This window comes from Poecilia formosa, unplaced genomic scaffold (genome assembly GCF_000485575.1).
Source record: "Poecilia formosa unplaced genomic scaffold, Poecilia_formosa-5.1.2 Scaffold40, whole genome shotgun sequence".
Taxonomy (NCBI): Eukaryota; Metazoa; Chordata; class Actinopteri; order Cyprinodontiformes; family Poeciliidae; genus Poecilia; species Poecilia formosa.
The window spans coordinates 2870019-2891736 of record NW_006799979.1 but is presented as its reverse complement, the minus strand read 5'-3'; the positions used below and the strand labels follow the sequence as shown (position 1 = coordinate 2891736).

The 21718-nt window shown below is 39.5% G+C and overlaps 1 protein-coding gene across 1 annotated transcript in view; it reads left to right on the top strand.

Annotated features, from left to right (window-relative positions):
- The window catches only part of arid5b (AT-rich interaction domain 5B), a 103183-nt gene that overhangs the window by 75005 nt on the left and 6460 nt on the right, over positions 1-21718 (top strand). Inside the window, exons 6-8 of the mRNA XM_007551203.2 lie at positions 587-863; positions 8538-8590; positions 9619-9716. Coding sequence (XP_007551265.1) covers positions 587-863; positions 8538-8590; positions 9619-9716 — 428 coding nt within the window. The remainder of the gene's footprint in view (positions 1-586; positions 864-8537; positions 8591-9618; positions 9717-21718) is intronic.

Here is a 21718-nt window from a genome sequence, read left to right as displayed (position 1 = left end):
ATAAGTAGACCTGATTATCTCAAGCAAATTTATGATTAACTAAACATAAAAAAGTTGTGTAAATTAAAGTGAAATTGAATTTAAAAAGTGAAAGGTGCAAAAATGTCAACATAAAACATGATATCTAAATCTGGGTGAAAGGCAGCTCTCAGTGTTTAGTTTGGATACTGCATGGTGGCTTAAAAGGCCACATTATTTATCTATTTTCATAGGTTACAAAATGACGATGACTGGATAACTTCAAAAAGCTACATGTCCTTGGAGGTCCAGTGACTGGAGGAGCACATGGTGCATTTACTGCTCTGAAAAAAGTTCGGAAGTTTGAATCCAGCCAAGCTAAAAATCAGGCCGATTTGTCCATGCATCCCTGCGACCTTTCAGAGTTAAAAATTGATATTAGTCCAACTCATTGTTGGCTTTTCAGTGACGAGAACATGAGCTATGTGGCCACAAAGAATATTTGTTTCTGCTTTGATCCCAGCACATCTCGCGTACAGCTGTCTGACCTCATTTAAATAACCCTCTCATTGTGGTTTCGGTTTCCCTTTAATCGCATCCGCACACTCCTTGTGCTCTGTCCGTGCAGGTCAAGCCCGGCTGCAAAACAGTACCCAACGGAAAACTAACCACGCCGGGCAAACAGAGGCCCGCCGGGCTCAGTAAGAAATCCTCACCCGAGGAGAAGGAGAGAGGAAAGGAGAAGGACAAGGAGGAGAGGAGTGAGAAAAAGGAAGAGAGGAAAGATGAGGAAACTTCAGAGGAGAGCCGCGCGGAGGAGCAGGCTTTCTTGGTAGAGCTCTACAAGTACATGAAAGAACGAGACACGCCCATAGAGAGGATCCCCTTCCTCGGCTTCAAACAGAGTGAGTAGCGCAACTTACTCTCTTATTCCCTCTCTGGCAGCGTTTAAACAAAGGAGCACTCTTTACTGTAGAAGAAGAGGTAAAGTAATGTGCGGGTAGGTTTTTACAGGGTATTTTGAAAATTTAGGTCGTAACATTGCCGGCGGGGAAGGTTAGCAAGCTGAGAGAGGGTTAGAAACAGTCAGAGAAACAACTGTACATCAGACACGAGAATAAAAGTAGCAGAAAACACATTAGAGAGTTAGAGAATATTTCACAATTTAGAGTAAGAATGTCAAATAATTTAGTTTTTCATTCCAGTTTGAGTATGAGAGTGAAACAAGGCAGACGTTTAATTTTAATCAACTTCTCCAAACACATATTACTTAAAACTGTCCTCCACACACACACACACACTAGAAAAATAACCACTTAGTTTTTATCCTGCACAGAGGTTTAGAGCTTTAAGAGAGTAAATAAAGAAGAATCCAATGACTGCAGACGTTTATGGCAAAAGTAAGAAGAATCCATGACTGTTGGGGATAAAGAAAATAATCCCTCTGTCTCAATTATAAACTGAGGGAATAAAAGTCTTAGAGGAGAAACAGTGCATACAACAATTTGTAAAGAAAAGAGAGAGAAAAAAAAACTCAGGAGGCTTTCTGTCAGGACACATTTTACCCAGCTTTCATGTAAGACAGAACATCTCCTCACTCTTGTCAAAAGGTTTTCCTGTGAAGACCAAGAACGCCCTTAAAGCGGCGTTAGGAGAACATCACATGTATGGGAAACACGTCTGGCCGAGATGAAAGATCTCTAATATAGGTTGGATGCTTAGCTTGCACTTGAAGTGCAGAGGGGCAGAGAGGAGAAAACCTGCACGTAAACATCATAAAGAGCGTGCTCTTTCTGGTCTCTTGAAACTGGAGGAAAGAAAAAAAAAACGTGTTTGTTTAAGGTGTTTGATCTTGAGGAAAGGCACTTGAGAATGCCAGCTCTCATCCCAGATTGTTTTTTTTTTCTCCCTCTCTCTGCTGCGTTCTGAGTCTTTTATTCAAGGAAGGAATGCACATTAGCGGTGATGCTAAGGGAACCGTGCAGGATTTAACTATTCAGGATGGAACGGCTCCTGTAAATTAATCAGAGGTGGAAAAGGGAGAGTGATGTATATTGAATAGGCAGGAATTATTTACAGGTATCAAGGTAAGCGAGGTTTTTAAAAGTTACATCAAAACTCATCAAATTTTCTGTCGTACCAGTTCTACAGTCTATTACGTTTTCTTAAAAGTTTTTTTTTTTTTTTTTTTTAAAAAGACAGATTGACTAGAGTTTTTTTTCTGACTGCAAGAAAATGGCAAAACTTTTACTGTACTTGTTAGAAAGACAAGTTTGGCTATTTGGAAATATTTCGCCTCTTGCAATATTCTTCTATCATTAATGTAATGCAGTTAACGTCTGACTAATTATTCAGCTAATATCAGCTTGTTGTAGGATAACTGGGTTACACTAGAGAGAGCAGAACGCCATGCAATAATCACCTCTGAACTACAAATACATTCAGTAGGTGTTTATTGCATTGTTAAATGTGTTAAATTTTAGTAATAAAAATGTTTTCAATTTCAGTTGGACATATTTGTTTGAAAGCATGGTGTTTAATAGTGGCTAAATGCTAATATTTACAGACTTATTTTGATTACAGATTTGACATTTTGATTAGAAGCCATTGATTCAGTGCACTGCTGTTCTCATTCATCTGTGTAATTAAGTCTTTATGCTTATATGGTTTGTTGTATGATTGAATAAATCATCTTACTAAAAGCTGTAAAACTGTTACTTGCGGTAGAGGACGTTTCTGTATTGGAGAAAGATTTAAATAGTTCAGTGTCAGTGCTAATGCTTACGTCAAACTTGCTAGCAAGCTCAGCTCGGTAACCTTGAGGTTCTTGCTGCCAATGAACAGCACTTCCTATCCGTGGCTGTCATGGAAACCTTCCAAGACACCATGTTAAAATAGATATTAAAGGTTTTTAAATTGCTCTTTCAAGAACATTTTATGTCTAAATTCATTTGCCAGCAATGCTAATGCTAAAGTTAAACTTGCTAACAAGCTGAGGTGTAACCATGAAGTATTTGTTTCCAATAAATGGAAAATGTTTGTTGTGGTTGTCAGGGGGGGGAAAGGAGGGATACACACTGCTGTGTTAGATTAGATTTTAAAAATGCATTACTTAGTAACATTTTATGCCTTCAATAAGTTAGCGTCAGCAAGAATGTCAACTACTGTATGAATTTAGCTAAGATGTACTAATCTTAGAAACTTTTGGTTTCTAACTTGTGGGTTTTTTGTCACATTTTATAAATTGCCAACTAGCTTAGCAACACCACTGGTGCTAAAGTCCAACATGTTAAACCCAAGCTTTCTGACTCTGTGGGAACAACAAAAGGATCGTAGCTGTGGTTGTCATGGCAACAATTTACATGCCATCTTGTTCGAATATATTTTTAAATGTCAGTTACTGTCTTTGAGTGTTGACTTAATGTTTTCTCAGACATATACATTAAAATACCTGCAAACGGTTATAGATTCAATTCTGTATCGAATTGTTTCATCACTGCAGCGTTGCGTCACTCGTTACTCTAAACTGTTACATGTTGGTCTTAGCTAACACCGCCACAGTATTTTGACAGCCCTGTCATTGTAGCTGCCAACGTGTTGTAGCTCAAACAGGTCGTGGCGGTTTCAGAGGAGATGGAGAGATGAAGACGTCGGAGAATTACACGCTCTTTACTTTCAGCTGGCATTTCTCTGTTTGAGCTCGGAATAAAGTCGAGGTCCGCTCGCTCGCCAACTGTTTTACATACAGCACATGCTTTGAATCTCAAAAGTAGACACATCATAAGCAAGAGCCCTCATTAAACGGTAAAATCATGCTGTTTAAACTTCGTCCTTGGCAGCGAGCACACATCAGCACATGTAAGGGGTTGGGGGGGGCACATCACAATTAATGCAAACTCTCAGATATAATCAGCTGCCAGTTTCATATTTTTTCTCTTTCAACAAATGCACTGAGGGATCAAAGGGGTCTCTTTCATGTAATGGAAACTGAAATTCTCCTATTTTAGTCGTTTTTGAGCATTAATCTTTTTTTCATGAAGTTTTCTTGGAGTTTAACAAAGCAACAGATGGTTAAATGATTCCACCAGAATTACCCTCGTATCCGTTTAAATCTGACTCTGAAGCCGGAGTAAAAGCTACAGTCTTACTCCTGCAGTTCCCAGCATAATTCACTTCAATCTACGTTTCACCACAAATTGCTTGTAACTTATTGTAAAACCTTGTAATACGAATACTGCTGGCTCGACACTACGCCTGCCTGTTTTCCCTCGCCTCGCTCTCATGCTAAATTTATATTTCACTTCTGGGTTTGTATGCATTAAACGTCCTCGAGTAGAGTTGCTTATGTGTGACCGGTTGGCCTGGAAAATAAAACAAAATTAAGTATTAGAAGCTGAAATGAAGAAGAAGAAGAAGAAAAAAAGAGAAACAGGAGGATTGGATACAGGCTAGAGTTTGTTTTCTTTTTTGTTTTTTTGTTTTTCATTTATATTTTTCTCTTGAAAGTGGCAGTAAACAACAGCTCTATTATCAGCTCTTTCAGCTGCAGCTAATTATTTCTGTCTCCTGGAGATTAAAATGCTGTTTTCTTGCCAGTTGGCAGGAAAAAAAAAAAAAAAAAGATGGGAAGAAAACGTAAAAATGTTTCCACTGCAGCTTTTTTAGATTCCGAGATGCGAGTGCTGAACGGGAAAGCTCCATGATAAAACCACGATGGCCACGGCTTCACAATGTAACCTTGAATAAAAATTACTGCAGCTTCACACCATCGTGGCAATACTGAAAATATTTCAAACAGAAGTGAGAAAGCAGCAATTACTCCCACTGCAGCTCAAAAATTACAACAAACTGATTATTGCAGATTTAATTTCATCTCCCACGTTTATTTATTGTTATGTTAGTAATAAAACAAGTTGGGTATATGTAGAAAGGACATCGACTTGTTGGACAGAACATCATGCCTTTGTGCTCTGACTCTCGTTACAGAGTAACATAAGTGACAACAACTTAATGGTAATAAATGGCATCATATTACTTGTTCTAATTATTTATAACCTTCTCAATATTCTATGAACATTTTTATTGCCATAAACAGCAGACGCCTTATAATTGCTGACCATGTTTTCACTAAAAATGTCTCCTATTTATCTTTTGTCACAAGATACTAATTTTGAATCGGATTAAATTCAGGATTCTGGCTGGACAAAAATATCAGTTTTTATTTCAAGTAAGAAGAGACATGTTGTTAAATTTCAAATATTACTTCAGATTTCTTTAAATCTGAATATGCCAGGGATGTGAATAGTTTTGGGATAGTTTGTATGTCTTACTTTTTTCTGGGTTTTGCTTGAACAATTCAGCAGATTATTGAATCAAGAAAATCTTTATTGACTCAAGGCAAACATATCATCTTTACACTTTTTAAATAGTCTGAATTATTTTTCTGGCAACATGGAAGATGTTATGCCTATTTTGCCGTTGTGCTCTTTATTGTTAGGAGAGTATAACAAGCTGATATTAGCTGGTTAAGCAGTAGGTTGAGCACACAGTCATCTGCTTAAGAGGAGACATAATGTTTGGAGCTTTCCCACTATTTTCTGTTTTCACAATTAGAAATATTGACCAGAAAAGACAAAAATCTGTGAAGCAGCCGACAGTGTGCAGCAACAGGTTGGGAAGGGGGAACTCAAAATTACTCGACGCTCCACCGAACTGAAAAATCAGCTGTCACTTCAGCACCTTCACAAGATAGACATTTTAAGCTTAATCCTTGCTGCTCCTTGATTCCAGTAAGCGACTCACGCCTAACTGGGAAATCGCCTGTCCGTTTCTGCTTTAAAATTCATTTCCAAAACAACAGTTGACTCTGCATCGCTTTCAACAACCTGATATAAATGTGACAGTTCAGTTTCTAAGTCATTCTGCCTTTCTTATCGTCGCTCATTGTGTTTCGCTGAGCAGCTGCTGCCTTAAGGCCACATGTGTGCAGATGAAGTGGTGAAAGGTAACAAGACACTGTGAACTGAAGCATTTACACAAAAGCAGTTGTGGTTCTAGTGTGTATTTTATGAGATTAACCAGTTAGTGTGTGTGTTTGCGTGAATGTCCTGACGTGTGTGTGTGTGTGTGTGCGCGTGTGTGTGTGTGTGTGTGGGGGTGTGTGTGTGTGTGTGTGTGTGTGTGTGTGTGTGTGCGTGTGTGTGTGTTTTTTTCCTGGGCTTGGAGATCAGCATGTGATTGTGAACATCAGTTCCAATTTGTCTCCCTCTTTCAGCCTTGTTGTCTAATTGCCGTGCCATCGGTGTGTCACTGAGGCTGCATTGTGTTCGTGTTTTGTCATCCTTATCTCAGTGATAATTGCCCCTGCCAAACAGAGAGGAATTAAGAAAAGAAATTACTAATGACAAGACATCTAAGAAAAGGCATGTTCCCTCATTGCCTTTGTGTTCCCGTCCCCTCCCGGTCCTGTGTGCGGCTGCGGTAATTACAGTCGATGCGTAACAAGCGAGTTAAATAGACCATCTTTCTGTTTCCACAGTCGGAGAGTACAATGCGCCAGCGTGCTCAGTTCAAACAGAAAAACCTACCCAGCTCCCTTTGTTATTCCACCCGAGCACCGACAACGGTCGCAGAGAGGAGGGAAAGAGAGAGGGAGAGAAAAAAAATCAATGCTGTCAAATGCGGAGATAGGAAAATGTCATTTTGACAAATGCAAGGCTTTGTGTACGCACAGATTGAATTTTGATGGATTTTTCCCTGGGCGAAGCCTCCCTTTTCTTATTTATAGGCCTTCATATAAAAATGTTAAACAATGATGTTACAGAAAGCAAATACAAATGTCATTGGGACAAAACGTCCCTCAATGAACTTATGCTTCTTTGTTCGTGGGAAGTATTTCCTTTAAAAAAAAGAGAGAGAGAGAGAGAAAGAGAGAAAGCCATTTAAAGACTCTCTGCCAGCTATTTTTAGGCAGAAATATTACACAAGACATGTATTTATAATGTGGCTTGTCAGGGTTTGTTTGGTGGGAGAAATCGATGCAAATTAATTTGCATTAGTTCAAACAGAAGTTTGAGCATTTTGCAAAGTCTTTGATGCTTTTAATGGCTTTTCATTCCTACCTGCAGGCTGCAGCTGAGAGTTAACAAACGTCTTTGTCAGGATGAGGCATGTTCTTTATTCTCGCAAAATGTGGTGTTCATTTGTACTCCTTCAGCAGAAATAAGGAAATACTTATAGACAAAACAATCAGTAGACTGGTGATCAGATCCCGCCCTCCCATTGCATACATTAAACTCCCACAACTACCGGCCAATCAAAGCGTCAGCAGGGATGTTCAATTTGTTGATTGCTTCTTCTATCTCCTACTTTTATCGCCTTACAGTTACTGTAGACTTTCTGCTTCTCAAAACGGCTTCATGAGTGTTTGAGGGAAGTAAAATCAAAACTTTCTCGTTGCCTCATCCACTTTTAGCTCCGTCGCCGCGGCAGAGTGTATAGATGCCAAGTTAAATGCCACTGTCTACACTGAAATTAACAAAGTTGTATTTAGTTTGGTTGCATTATTAAGAATGTTAAATATAAGGTGTTGAGTAAGTTATGAAAAACTCAGTTGTAAAAGTCTGCGTGTCTGGTTTTGTTGCTATTTTGCAAAAATATTGGCTACTCATCATGCTGCAATGCACTGCGGTGTTTCCCAAACAAAAGTGATGGGTGGCATCTCTTCACCATGACACTGCCACTACCGTGCTCTTTTTATCTGCACCATCCGGCCCACCATAACATCTTATGATCTCCTCTAGACTCCATATGGCTACAAAAATACAGCCTTCAACATAAAAGTTGTGCACTTAAATATCTTATCAATCAAATCAAAGCAGTTTTTATCTGTATGCTGCCAAATACCATTAATGACAAAACTTCTTCAATATTATTTAGCTTTAAGAAGTACTCATCAAATCCAGAGACACCTGTTTATTTACGTTTTAACCTTTTTGTCAATGCATTCTGCCACAACCGGCCCATTAAGGACGTTTGTGACTTGACATGAATGAGTTTAGCAAACCCGTTCTACTAAAAGAAACAACATGAATTTTTATTGCAAGTTATTACAAAGCTTTTTTTTTCCCATACAGATTTGTCAGCCAGCTTTCCAGAAGTGCACAGCAGAGAAAACTTTCATCGCTCTTTTTATTGGCTTTTGTTTTTTTTTAAACAAACTTTTAATGACAATAATGAGATGATGGAAAGCTTTAGCAGTTTTTAACCACAATGGTTTAAAACCTCTGTGTGTCTTGACAGCCAGACCAGGCCTGGCCTGCGCTCTCCTGTTATCTCTGTCTGTCCCTCTGTTAAAAAAAAATATTAAATGTCCTGGCCGAGGATGTAATCGCTGATAATTATTAAAGGCTCAAATTTGTAATGATGTGATTTTACATTGTGTTTTTATAGCTTTTTTCTTGACTACGGGGATTATAAAAGTCGTTTCCTTCCCCCTGGTGTAATGACTGTATATGATGTCATTTGTTTCAGCTTTCCCAGAGTTCCTAACTGCCTTGTTTGTCTTCTGTCTCCCACAGTCAACCTTTGGACTATGTTTCAAGCTGCTCAGAAACTTGGAGGATATGAGTTGGTAAGTATTCACATATGTGGCGACATATTACCCTCTCCTCCCAGTTTTCCTCCTCTCATTCTGTTCCCCTGCCTGCGATATTTGCCCTCTTTTGTTCCGTTTCTGACACATCTCTCCCTCTGACGCCGTCCCTTACCTGTCCCTCCACCCCCGCACCTCCACTTTCCCTCCCTCTTCTCCTCTACTTTTCTCTCACTCCCTCTGCCCTCCTTTCACCCCAGTGAGGTCAGTTGCTATTTTTCCCCGAGAAGAAAGTATTGCTCAGAGCCACTTTTAGCCGAAATGGTGCTGTTGTTTCAAAACCCCCTCGGTGTGGAAAACACATGTTCCTCTGTTCTGCGCGGAGCAGAAGGAAATTGGATAAATCGCTCATTTTTTCCCACGTTGGAGATCAAGTGGAGAGAGGCGCACACGCAGCTCGCCAGCGTGCGCGTGTTGCAGGGAGAAACAAAGCGGGCCCGAAACGAGGTTGAATGAGGCAGTTAACTTGGTAGGATCGCCCCGCTGTTTGTTCAGCCACTGCTCATGTGCGACCTGTTTGATGTTCGCTCGTCAAACGTGTTGCTCGCACTCGTTTCTTCATTAGCTGGCTGTATGCTGCTGTCCAAACAGATAGCCAGAGCAGGCCCTAAAGAGGATACGGCTCATATAATCTGCGCTCATATCCTTTTAATACCATCATATCTGCCTCTGATTATTTCTTGTTTCATGTTGAGGCTTTGTTAGCTCAGCGGCAGCTTGGGTTTTGGTGTTTTATGACGGAGCCCGCCCGTTATTCCCATCTGTTGCGGGATACGGGATTATAGCAAGAACAACTGACAGCAGGTTGTTAACTGGGCTTATTGTGAGTGTTGAGTATTTAATAACTGGAACAATGTGGCTGAGTAGCTCCCCGAGATCTTGAAATGATGTCAGCCGTTCATGTTTTTTTTTTTTTCCCTAAATATTTTTTGTTTAAGACTTGTGAAATTCTTCGCCTGCTGATGTCTTCTTTTTTTTTTTTTTCTTCCTCTCGTCTCTTCCTCCAGATCACGGTGCGCAGGCAGTGGAAGCACGTTTACGACGAATTGGGCGGAAACCCCAGCAGCACGAGCGCCGCCACGTGTACGCGGAGACACTACGAAAGGTAGTCGTGGAGTTACAACACTTTCCACACTTGTTGGCACCTCTGCTAAACGTGTCATTGTGAAAATCATCGTCTGACAATCTAACAGTCCCTTTCAAATAAGTGGAGTTTGAGTATTTTAATAATTTATTCTCTGCTTTTTTTTTTTCTTTTTATGTCGATCTGTGTTTAGGGACGATAAATTTGTAATCTGTGATTTCCCTGGTGTATAAATATATTGCAAAACAAAGGTCATCTCTTTCTTTTAGCCACTGGTCACAAGGCTGGATGAGTTGCTGTATTTATCTTGCCACCATGCAGAGTGAGTAGGATGGTAAGAGAAGCAAGAATATCTCCACAGCTCTCCTTTAGAGAACTGCAGAGAAGAGTGGCATCTTGGACTCTCCAAGTCTCCATAACAACCAGGCTGCATGTCATCTGGTTGTTTCAGCATGATGCCAGAATAATAATAATAATAAAAAAACATTTTCTGGTTGAATATGTGAAAAAAAAAACAACAACTGTAATCTCTAGTGTGATGTACAGTGGGGGATCTGTGATGCTTTGGGCCTGACTCCAGGAGTTCTTGGCACTTTGGTAGGCTGCATCAAGGATTCTGAAATATTTTAAATATTTGGTGGATACAACCAACACTGAGAGCGAATCTCAGTTGGGTCTTTTGCTTGGATAAAGTTCTAATATATAAATCGATGTAAAGATTGTCCAACATTGAGATTTAAACTAATGTGTACAAAGAAAGATTTGACAGAATCTGAACTTCTGCCTGACTACTAACCATTTTGTTTGGATTGTTGTTAGTTTTTGATTTGACAGCACTCTATTCCAAATATGTCGTTTATATTACATCACACACAGATTAATATTTGTCGGCAGGGTGGGCCTAAGCCTTCACCCTTCATCAAACTATTTAATTTAATTTAATTGTCTGGATTGTAACATTTAGTTGACTTATACGGCTTAGATGGTTTCACCAGACACAAAGTCTGCTTTTCTCCAGAATCGTCTCAGTTCTCAGACCTGGATCTTGTTGAAACCTTTTGGGTTAAGATGAAGGGAAGAAAACATAAGGAAGGAGTGAGGACTCTGGAGAGAAACTGTGCGATGAGGACGAATCAAAGATTCCTCTCTGTACGTTTTTACTGAGAAAATGTTTGGATTTTTCTGCACTGAGATTTAGCCGCTGCTGTAAAAGATTATTTGTTTTAAGGCTTTCCCGCATCGTAATCTCAGATACCAGCGGACAAAGAAGAGAAATAGTATTATTTCACTTCTTTATTTAATCGGTTTGCTATGTTAAACCAAATAAACCACAACAGAGAAATATCCCCAAAGCCAAAACTCATTTATGCCCGACCCACACCCATCTGAAAAATCCACTTTGGAAACCTGCAACACAAAAAGATCAAACTCACTCCATAAATTTACAACCTTAAAAATCTTTCCTCTTCACATTTCAAGCTGAAGAACTGAAACCAATCTGTATTTTGTTCGTGCCGTGCATATCTCAAGTACAAATAACCTCCCGTGTGATGTGATGTTCTCCACTTAATTTGAAAAGAAAAAAAAAACATGTTATTGCCACACGTACCCACACTGCACAGTTTGCGTTTCCTTAAGGGTGGTGAACTCTCTTTCAGTTTGCTTCCAGGATGATTTCACAGAGCTTTATTCAACACCACAAGACAACTATTGATTTTGTTCAAGGGAAGTCAATGCGCTCAAAACCATGAAGAGCAGTGCTTCAAATGTGTCAGAGAGCTGATAATGCATGCAGTTCTAAATGCGTTATTATTTATGGGTTCAGCAGGTCGACTGGCTGTCCTTCAGGTTGTTTGTAGAAAAACTAACCTTTGGGTTAAGTACTAAACCCTTCGCTGAGCCTAAATTTTGAAAAGACGAAAGCCACATTCGTTTCGCAAGGAATGTGTCTCTTCATTAAGCTCTAATAATAAAACCGAGGATGAGATTCAGCTGTTGTCTTGAAATTAATTGATCCATTTTGTTTCCCCACAGAAAAGAATACGCGGTAATTTTGTGTGATTCTGATCCGCGAGCCGACCAAAGAGGATTAAGCGTCTCTAAATAACAGCAGTGTTTTGAATTATTAAGTGACCTACATGGATAAACATACAGTAGCTTTTGCTTTCAGTGAAACGCGCACTCCACGCACGGAGAAGCTGCGAGCTGGAAAACGGAGCCGTAATGTATTCGTTTAATCATTCAGTCAGATACTGCAGCATTTTGAACCTCCACATTTTAATCACTCAGATTGTATTACCAAACCAAAGTAAGCATATGGATGCGCTCCTGGGGGAGCTGCACGGGTATTATGCTGCACACGCACACGCCCACACACGCAGAAAGTTAACAACACCAACATCGCCACTTTCCCAAGGTTAAACAAATGCCAAACACAGTCTTCTACCGCGAGAGATAACCGGTGGCTCGAGGAGCGGAGCGGGACGTTCCTCTCGATGGCTGGCCGGCCCCCCATCAATGCCGCTGTTGCAGGTTCAAGCACCAGCGCAGCCAGCCCTCACACACACTTATTCACACACATATACACACACACACCTGTCAGTAATACAGTGAAGATGCCAGCAGTGCCATGTGAGAGCGAGAGGCAGTTCCAGATTGTGTCAAGATTGCGTGCCGTAAGCGATTTTGCAAGCTCAGGCAACAGTAGCTGGAGTGGCTTTTTTCAGAAATGTGCACTATTCTGCACATTGTTTAGTTTGCTGTATGTTTTATTTAGCTAAATGTTCCTTTGTCCAAGAGATTTTGCCAAAAGCCGGGGTTTATTCTGTTTACTTGGAGTCTATAAATCACTCCTATAGCGCACGGGTTGGAAAAGCTGCGTTTGTTCATCAGGCTGCAAGATGTAAAGAGGAGTTGTAGGAAATGCAGAAAAAAAGGCGGACAAATTCGCATGGGAGGTGCTGAGGTGTGACTGCTGCTGCGCTGGCCTTTCCCTCTCCAGCCACCATGAAGCAGCTGAGAGGAAAAATAATGCTGAATCAATAGAAAGCTATAATATCCACGCACTGCAGTGAATATCGGGCTGACACAGAGAGGAAGGTGCACCAGGAAGGAGGGGTGGGCGAGATCAGCTGAAGCCGAGCAAGTTTCCATTCGGGGGAATAATTTTAGCTGACGCTTAGTGTTTGGGTTGCTCAGAGGGCAATTAGCTTCAATGTATTAGCTCAGCAAACACGACCATTCTCTCTGCATGATGAATGAGGCTGTTCGGAGGCTCGCTCAAGTATGTTTGCTCCCCAGAGGTGTCTTTGTTTCCACCTTTAATCGTTATTCAATGTGCTACAGAAATATCATTCACAAGCAAGAGTTTGCAACGCACAAACAGGAGCGACTCTTAGGTTTTAAGCACAGTGTCAAATAAACCGTGACGACTGTAGGAGGACCCAAGCAGACCCTCACACCACCAGTGTGTACTAGACCGAGATGATGTCTGATAATCTTCCAGAAGTATTTGAACATCATTTGTGTTGTCTGTATTTATTATGATGAATCATATCCAGTGGAGCAACTTTTAAGGTATCAATCACATGATAATTTATTTACCTCAGCTACAAACTGTTGTGGAGAGGGAGATGTTCCCAGGGAGCCTTGAATTCAACATTAAAGCTACATGAGCTATTGATGCTTTCATTTCAAAGTGTTATTTAGATCTGAACATTTCGCATAGCGTTAGAGCAAACAAAACTAAAACTGCTGAGTCTGAAAGTGGACAAAAATTCAAAAAGTCTACAAAAAAAAACACTGATAGTTATGCAGAAAATGCAACAGAAACTGAAACTCTGATTAGTCTGAATAAATATCATCCTTGTTTCAGTTTATTTAGTAGATACTATTATGAACACATTCATTTTGGATAATTAAGATTTTAATGCTTAAAGACTGTTATTATTATTATTATTATTATTATTATTATTATTCTTGAGACTGGAACCTTTAGATTATGTTTCTGGTACAGCCATAAATCTGACACACAAGCGCAATCTGCAAACACCAATATCTATTTCTGAAAAACTTGAATTGGTCTAACAGCACTTTGCACCAATCTGACACTTGAATAATCTAAATGACACATTAAAAATGGTCAAATATTTCTTGATGAGCTCACATGTCTATTAATTTAATAATTTAGCACCAAAGCCAGTTTTTAAATAGAAAACAAGACCATCAACTTTTCTTGCTTACTTCCAAAAAATTAACTACAAACCAGCAATGAACTTGATTTAAAAATTTCAATCGAGTCCCACCACTAGATATTAGATTATAATTGTAACAAAAAAGCCCAGCCTTTTAATCTAAAGTACAGTTAAGGATTTGTGCTGAACAGGCTGTGCACCGCGTTCAGGATGCCAGTTGCATGAATCATAATTTCCCAAAAGAACGTCTCTCATACAGCAACCGCTTCTCCATGAGTAAGTTTGTCAGTAACACCGATAATATCTCTAAAGAATGTGGGAAACAAATAATAAGAAACTGTAAAAAAAAGAAAATAAAATAACATATCGATTCACTCATAACAACAATAAAAGCAAAGCCCACACACAAAACTACTATTATATGATGGGTGTAGTTCTGTTATTTTTTTCTTGAAAGAGTGCTGAGTTTGTGTGTTTTGCTCAAAGGATGTAAATCTCTGTTTGTGTAAAGGACACAGAATGGCTTGATATCAACTGTCCTCTCATTTCCAGTCATTTCAACAAAACATTTCCAGTGCTCCCTTTCTTTTGGAAACTTTTAGGTAGCTGGGCTCTTAATGACTAACTTGTATTTATATAAAAGGAGCAGATGAGTGTTATTAGCATGAGTAAATTACAGCAAAAGCCTGCAGATTCACACTGTTTATACTTAGCAAATCCACAGGAAATAACAGTTACAAACAGTATAATCTATTGGTTGTTATGGCTTCTAGAGGCAAAAAGAAAATGAAAACAGCAATAAGGTATCTTTAGTAAATATACTTTTTTTTGTTCTTCTGTTGATGTTTTGAAACAAAATTTTCAAAAGTAACCTTTTAGCATTAGCATTCATCTGAAAAGGCTCTCCTAAATGACTCACACACTCTTTTTGGTGGAAAAACATGAACCAAAACATTGATGTTAACCTACTAATTGAGTCAATGCTTCCAATAGAGCTGTATATTAAACCAGCTTAATAAGTAACTGAGTCTGAGGCTACAAATTGTTTGCTAACTTTAGCTCGTAAGGACAAACGAACATGCTAACCGAAAGTTGCTATAAAGCCTAGCATGCACAAGCAGACGCTTTGCACAACGTTCTTAAGAAATTAAATAGAAAAGCTAAAGGTAACGAACTATTAACATTTATCTACTTACCTTGCCTGATACTAGGGATGTTTTTGAAAGTCCCGCCCCCCACACACTATGACATCAGCACCAGCCTAAATCACTGACACACAGCAGGAAGGATCCATGTTTTTTGTGTTGTTAATGTCATGTTCTGACGAGCCCGTGTGAATTGTTAGTGCCACTTTAGAGCACCACGTTTGACTTGTTTTAGCAGTTCAGCACAGGATTGAGCAGGAAATAAAATTCTCTAGCTACCGGGAGAGGAAAAAGAAACAATATTTTAGGACGTAATTGCCTTCAATTAAGTGGATATTCTTGGCTGTCTTGGTATTATTTGGGTTAAAGACTGCGAATATCCACAAGCATTCAGCTCCCATTTAAAATTACACACATTATCCCTTTACAGCCCTAATGGTAAAATCACATGAAATGGTTTCCTAGGAGATGTTATTGTGAAAGATGGAGCCAAGGGCATAATCACTATATTTATGCCGTCCAGGAGCAGCCAGTAATCACCAGTAGAAATTGAGTTGCATCGCTGGAATTGAGCAGGAGATAACCTCAGTTAATTGTCATTTTCAAAGTTACCATTGTTTAGTCGCAGTGTGCCGTTCATTAGTACACAGGAGGGAGGGAGGAAAAAAAAAATCAATGTAGAAATGTCCAAGCCAAGGTCTGCTACTGCAGTTACGGGGGAAGCTTTAATGATATTTATTTAAACTGTTTCCCGAGATTAGCTGTCAGGGCCCGGCGCTCTGAATTAAAAATGAGGTCATGAAAAAGATGGCATCAATAACCTTGAAATAGACTGCCTTTTGCTTCTGTGCTGTGCCATTTTCTCAGTGCCTCCCCCCCCCTCGCTCTCTCTCTCTATCTCTCTCTCTCTCCCCACTCCCTGCCTTGCACTTCATGCTGTTTCTTTCATTATACAGGTCAGCGCCTTTTAAAAGCTCCTACATATTTAATCTTCCCGGTTTCCTACGTGATCTCTTGTTACAGAAACATCACATTCCAATATCTCTGTTCCTTTCTGCCAGTCGCGGATTTTTAATACCTCACCATGCCTTGGCACTCTAATGTAATTGCACAACGGGGTTGGCATCAGGGTGGGGATGGAGGAGGTGGTGGCGGCGAGGGGGGTATCCATGGCAACTGAGAAGCAATTTAGAATAATTTGCTATTTAAAAACTCAGAGGTTTTGAGCAACAGCAGAGCGAGCAGATGAGAGGGGTTTTTTAGGATTAACTCATTTTGTCTTAAAAGCATGAGACATTCGCCAGATGTACTGTACGTACGGGACCGCAGCTTGTGAAATATTCCCTGGCTCAGATCATGCAGATATGTGTTTCTTTTCAAGACAGATGCACGCTTGTTCCAATTTTAGTCGACTAGATGTTTTATTGATTCAGCCTTTATTCATTCCTCTTGCTATCGATGTTCCTCCGCATTCACTAAAGCTGCTCTCCACATATAAAAATACATTGTTAAGGAACCTTGAGTCAGTCCTGGAACATTTGTAACACTGTATGTTTTTTTTTTTTTCTTTCCTGTTCTCCTTGGCGTCCCTCTGCATTGCCCTCACTGTATTGCAGATACATCAAATATGCTCCATTACACTTTGGGTCGCCTCTTTTTTTTTTTTCTTTTTTTTTTATGCAGCAGCTCCAAAGCAGATTTCAATTATTCTGGTAAAAGCAGAGGGCGATAGTTGGATTGCAGTGTTGTGAGAGTATCGCTTTCATGTCCTCTGCATTACAAGCAGGAGAAGGCAGGCGGCAACGGCGACGGATTTTTATTAAACAAGCAAAAGCGCGTCAATAACAAAGAGCAAAAGTCTTGCAAAAACGGAAGGTGAGGCAAAGGTTGAGAACAGAAGAAGGTTATTGTGTGCTGGCTGTCGGCATTCCTTAACACCAAAAAAACAGTGTCTCAACATGTCTGGATCAAACACCTGGCCAAGTTCTTTGTATCTCTGTGACTTTTCACTGGATGCGAACCCGGACCTCAGCTTTGGGCGGGAATGCAACAAAAGGGCTACTTATTGTTCAGTATGGAAACTGTGGAATTTGATTGAAGTATTTTCCAGATGTTTAGAAGTGTTTCTATTTCCAGATTTCATCCATCCGTCCATCCAGTCTACAGTTTCTCCTCAGCTTATCTGAAGCGCGATCGCTGTAGAAATATCCACCATAACCCTCCGGAAAACTTAAGTATTTGTGCAGGCAACTCGCGTAAGAAATGTGTGGAGCTGCTCAAAGTAACAGAAAACTTATTTTACCCCCTGAGACGTAGATGTTTTTATTTTTTTTTTCATGAGAAATGCTTCAATGAGCTTTCAGTGGAATTAAATCTAATAGTCTGTTTTGATTTTTTTGGTCCCTGGTGGCAATGAGAAATGACAAATTATACCACTGGCAATCTGCATGGGAAGTCCGCTGAGATTAAAAAAACTAGTTCAGTGCGGCAAGTTAAATTTACAGCATTCCAGATAAGGCTCCAGTCCACTTTAAAGAGCAAAAAGAGACAGGTTCTGTACATTATTGGGCTTTAATAGTTGAATTACGGAAAGTGCTCCTTTATGCAGAACAGCGGACATTTATTTTACACAGTTGGTGCTCGGGGCTCACACCTGCCAGGGCGAACATTTACTGCATACTGCCACAGCCGCAGCTAATGAGAGCAAACCCCAGGGGAACAGTAGAGGTCATTTTAAATCTGGTATTTTCAGACTTGACAAAGGACTTAAGTTTTCATACATTCCTGGGCTGCCCTCCTGTTTTAACTGCATGAATGAGGGTCACCTCGAGTGGTTTGGCTCTGAGACAAAAGAGGAGCTCCTCGGCATGAATCCAGAGCAGAGGGAGCAGAAACAATGTCTGTTTATCCCTATGCTCTTTCTCTGAAACAGTTTTTCTTTTTTCTTTTTTTTTTCTTTTTTTTCCTTTCGTGTTTAACCAGAATGTGACTTTTTCTAAAAACCCTCGTGTGTCGTAAAAACGTAAGTTATTTTCTCTCCTCTGAGTCTTTCTTACAGCCCTGGGATCTCGTCCAGCATCTCTTTAAATAGTTTCTTTACCCCCTTTTCTATTCTTTTTTTTTTAATGCATGAAGTAGCTTTTGTGATCTTAACACAACACCAACTAAAATTAATTTCAGCTTAGATGGGAGGAGAAAACTGTTGAAACGGAACAGCCCCGCAGGCTTTTTCCATTTATTTGGTGACTTGGGTATTTCTTGGATTTTAGCGCACAGCTTGTTCCTGTAACACAAAACTCAGATGAGAGCAGCACATTGCTGGTAAAGTCACCTTGTTTTTGCCAAGTTGTGTTTTTACACAGAGGGGAGGTGCCATGTTTGTAATCCGTTATTGTCAATGACGCTGATCTCCTTTGCTGAGGGTTGCGTTTTGATGAATTACACAGTTAGTGATTGTCTGGACGTTAGTGACTGTCTGTATGCGTTACATATTAAAAGGAAACAACAGCAGCTTCTTTTTAGCTTCATTGCATAAGCTAAGCCCGCAGCTTAGTTTATTTTAAGCTTGTTGCTGCATATTTTATTTGCTTCTGATTAACATGGGGAGAGAAAGAAAAAAAAAGCTGCTTAAAAAAACAACCAGGTAATAAATTGGCAGGAGGCAAAGTTAAGCATTTATTGACCTCATAAAAATAGTTGCCCCTCCCGCTCTGATGAATTCTTTCCTGGAATCCATCAGGGTACAGTACGCCCCCAAGTGGCTCGAATCACGAACTGCACCTGGCGCTCTGCTCGTTCACTGGCTGCCAAGCTCTGCCTTGGAGGAAATTGCTACTCACAGTGGTCTTGTATCACAAGCACTTATTATATCATGTTGCACAATCATGACTTGGTTATATGTGAAAGGCTTGAAAGTACTCCAATCTGTCACACTAAGGGCTGTATTAAGGCTTAATGGTTCATGTTACTTTGTTTTCTGTTGCTTCCTTTTGTCAAATAAAAGCAGAAAGATGGAAAAAGGGGGGATAATTGATTAAATAAATAGATTATTAAATATGTACTTTATTAATAAATTCATTCACAAACACACACACACTCTCTCACACACACACATATATATATGACTTTAGGTTACTAATGATGTTGCACTTCCTTGATCGATTTCTATTTTATTTTATTCTTTATTACTTAAATGTAATAAAATTTCACAACTTGGTGGACTATTATATTGTGCAAGTTATGTTCAAAATACATAACGGTATATTATCAGCGTAGTTGGGGAAAAAAATTATTAAAAGAGATAGCATTTATAATTTGAGTGGATCAGAAATAAAAAAAAACTGAATTAAACACTTGCAAAGTTGTATTTCTATTTATGGGACAAATTTTTAGAACAATCAAGAAACCATAGAAAGTTGATACATTTTTTTTCTTTCAAGAAAATAATACAAAATAATATTATACTATGATATAATGCAGTATATTGCAGTTGAGTATCATTACAAAGATGACATGTTTTTCTTTGTCATTATACACATTGCCTGTTCTGTGTTTAAACATGTTTATGTGAACGGTTGATTAGTTGCTTATCGCAAAGTGAATTGACTTTTGAGGCTTTAGTTGGTAAAGACAAGACTTAAAGCAAATTTATGGTTCATGGCTAAGTTTACAACAACATGGATTTTCCATTAGAAACTATTAAAAGGCCATGGTAACTTCCCCAGGATCAGTTCTTACATTATCTGGGGCAGCAAAATACCACCTCTCCACCCACTCATCCACCCACCCACCACTCACAAAGCGTCCTTACTGACATTCCTTAACGTTGACCCGGGCCAAGACAGCCATCTCTTTCCCACAGATTATGCAGATTGCTAACAATGGACCCTGTTATACATACAGTTCCTTTATTTCTTTGACTGGATCCAAGTCAGATTGGTAGTTTTGCCTTCTCAGCAGTATGAACTTTTCCAAAATGAAAAAAAAAAAAAACTTTATCAAAGTTTATTTTTCTGTGTTTTATCTTAATTCCAGAAAGCGTGAGAATAATTTCTCTGCTTGCAAGTTAAAAAAAGACTAGACGGGTGTTTTTCTTTCTCTCTCTCTGTTTTCCAGGATTTCGTCACAGTAATCTTTACCGCTCATTAACATGCCTACATCCACCCCGCTATCCTCCCTTTACTCCCCCTTTTCCCTTTTCTCTGTTTGGTCTGTTTTCCTCCTCTCTTCTCTTCCACAACCTTTTTGCTCTCTGTCTCTCCAATAAGTCACATTTAATAGTACATTTCCTTTCTTGGCCTGGGGCCTGGTGCCAGACCAGCTGTATGAAATGTAGTTTCGCCGCTTTCCCTGCCAGCACTTTTGTTCAGAGGAAGAAGAAGAAAAAAAAAAAAACAAAACCAAAAAAATCCCACAGAGCCTCTTGAAGTCTCAGAGGCTCCTTTTTTTTTTCCTTCCTCATTTGAAGAGGAGGCGAAGCAGTTCTTGATTCATTGTTTGTTTTACTGCCATGTCCCTTAAAAGGAATAGTGCAACTGTCTGTTGCTGTTACACGACAAGGGCTCATGTCTTTTCTCGAGACTGAAAAAGTTCTGCTCCTGTCTGACTTTCATGGATTATTCTATAAAACGTGAGACAGGATTTTGAAAGATTTTCATAGCAACTTGCTGATGTTTTATGGCGTTGTAGCTCTTCGAGTCTCAGTTTGTTCTTCCGCAGTGTTTCTTATTTCTGGTTCTGTGCCAGCTTCCATTTTGTTCCCGGAGCAATAAAAGTCTAAAAGTTTCCCTTGCTGCTTTTTCATGTTAGTGTTTTACACATGGGTGTTATCTTATCCAGATCCTATTGTCCCATTTGTTACAACATGACATATTTAAATTTGACTCGGGGTGTATCTAAAAGAGGAATATCAACACTTAGATTATGTTAGATGTTTACTTTGCATAATGCTCTTTGTCATTTAGCATGAATTTGATTAAATGTGAGCATGTGAAGCCTTTGTGTTTCTTAAGCACCCCAGCATATTGCTTCCATTTGAAAATATTTTCATCGTTGTAGCTAATTTAAGGGCTTCTGTCTCTAATCATTTTCGCATGCTGAAGGAGATATTAAGTGCTGCGAGCTTTCTTTAAACATTTGATTTCAATTCTGGCAGATATTTTCTTCTTTTCTCATTTCCAGCCGCAGTAACTTTACACACCCACACTCACATTCTGTTCCTTCGAGGTTAAAGTAATACCAAATGTGATCTTTCTCAGCAGGGGATAACTCATTATTCACATTCTCTCTCCCTCTTTTTCACTCTTTCTCTCGCACACACACGCAGAAACACAAACACACACACACACACACACATATATATACTGGCTCCAGTCTGGATTTCCCCGTAGCCCAGCTTAATTACAATAGAACTGTTAATGCTTTCCAGGTATTAAAACAAGGAGGGTTTAAAACAAGCTATATAATGCACCACAAGCTCGCAGCTGTTTTGGTGCGGTGTGGTGTGCATGTGCGTGCGTGCGCGTGCGTGTCTGTGTGTGGGGAGGGTGGGGATTGCATGCTTTGAAAATCTATATTTTAACATCAGCAGATAGTAACAGTGCTTTGCAAAGCTGTTTACATAACCGATATGTAGTTCAGAGTTGCTTGGTGTAAAGAAGAAGACATGTTGTTTTCTCTTTTTTTT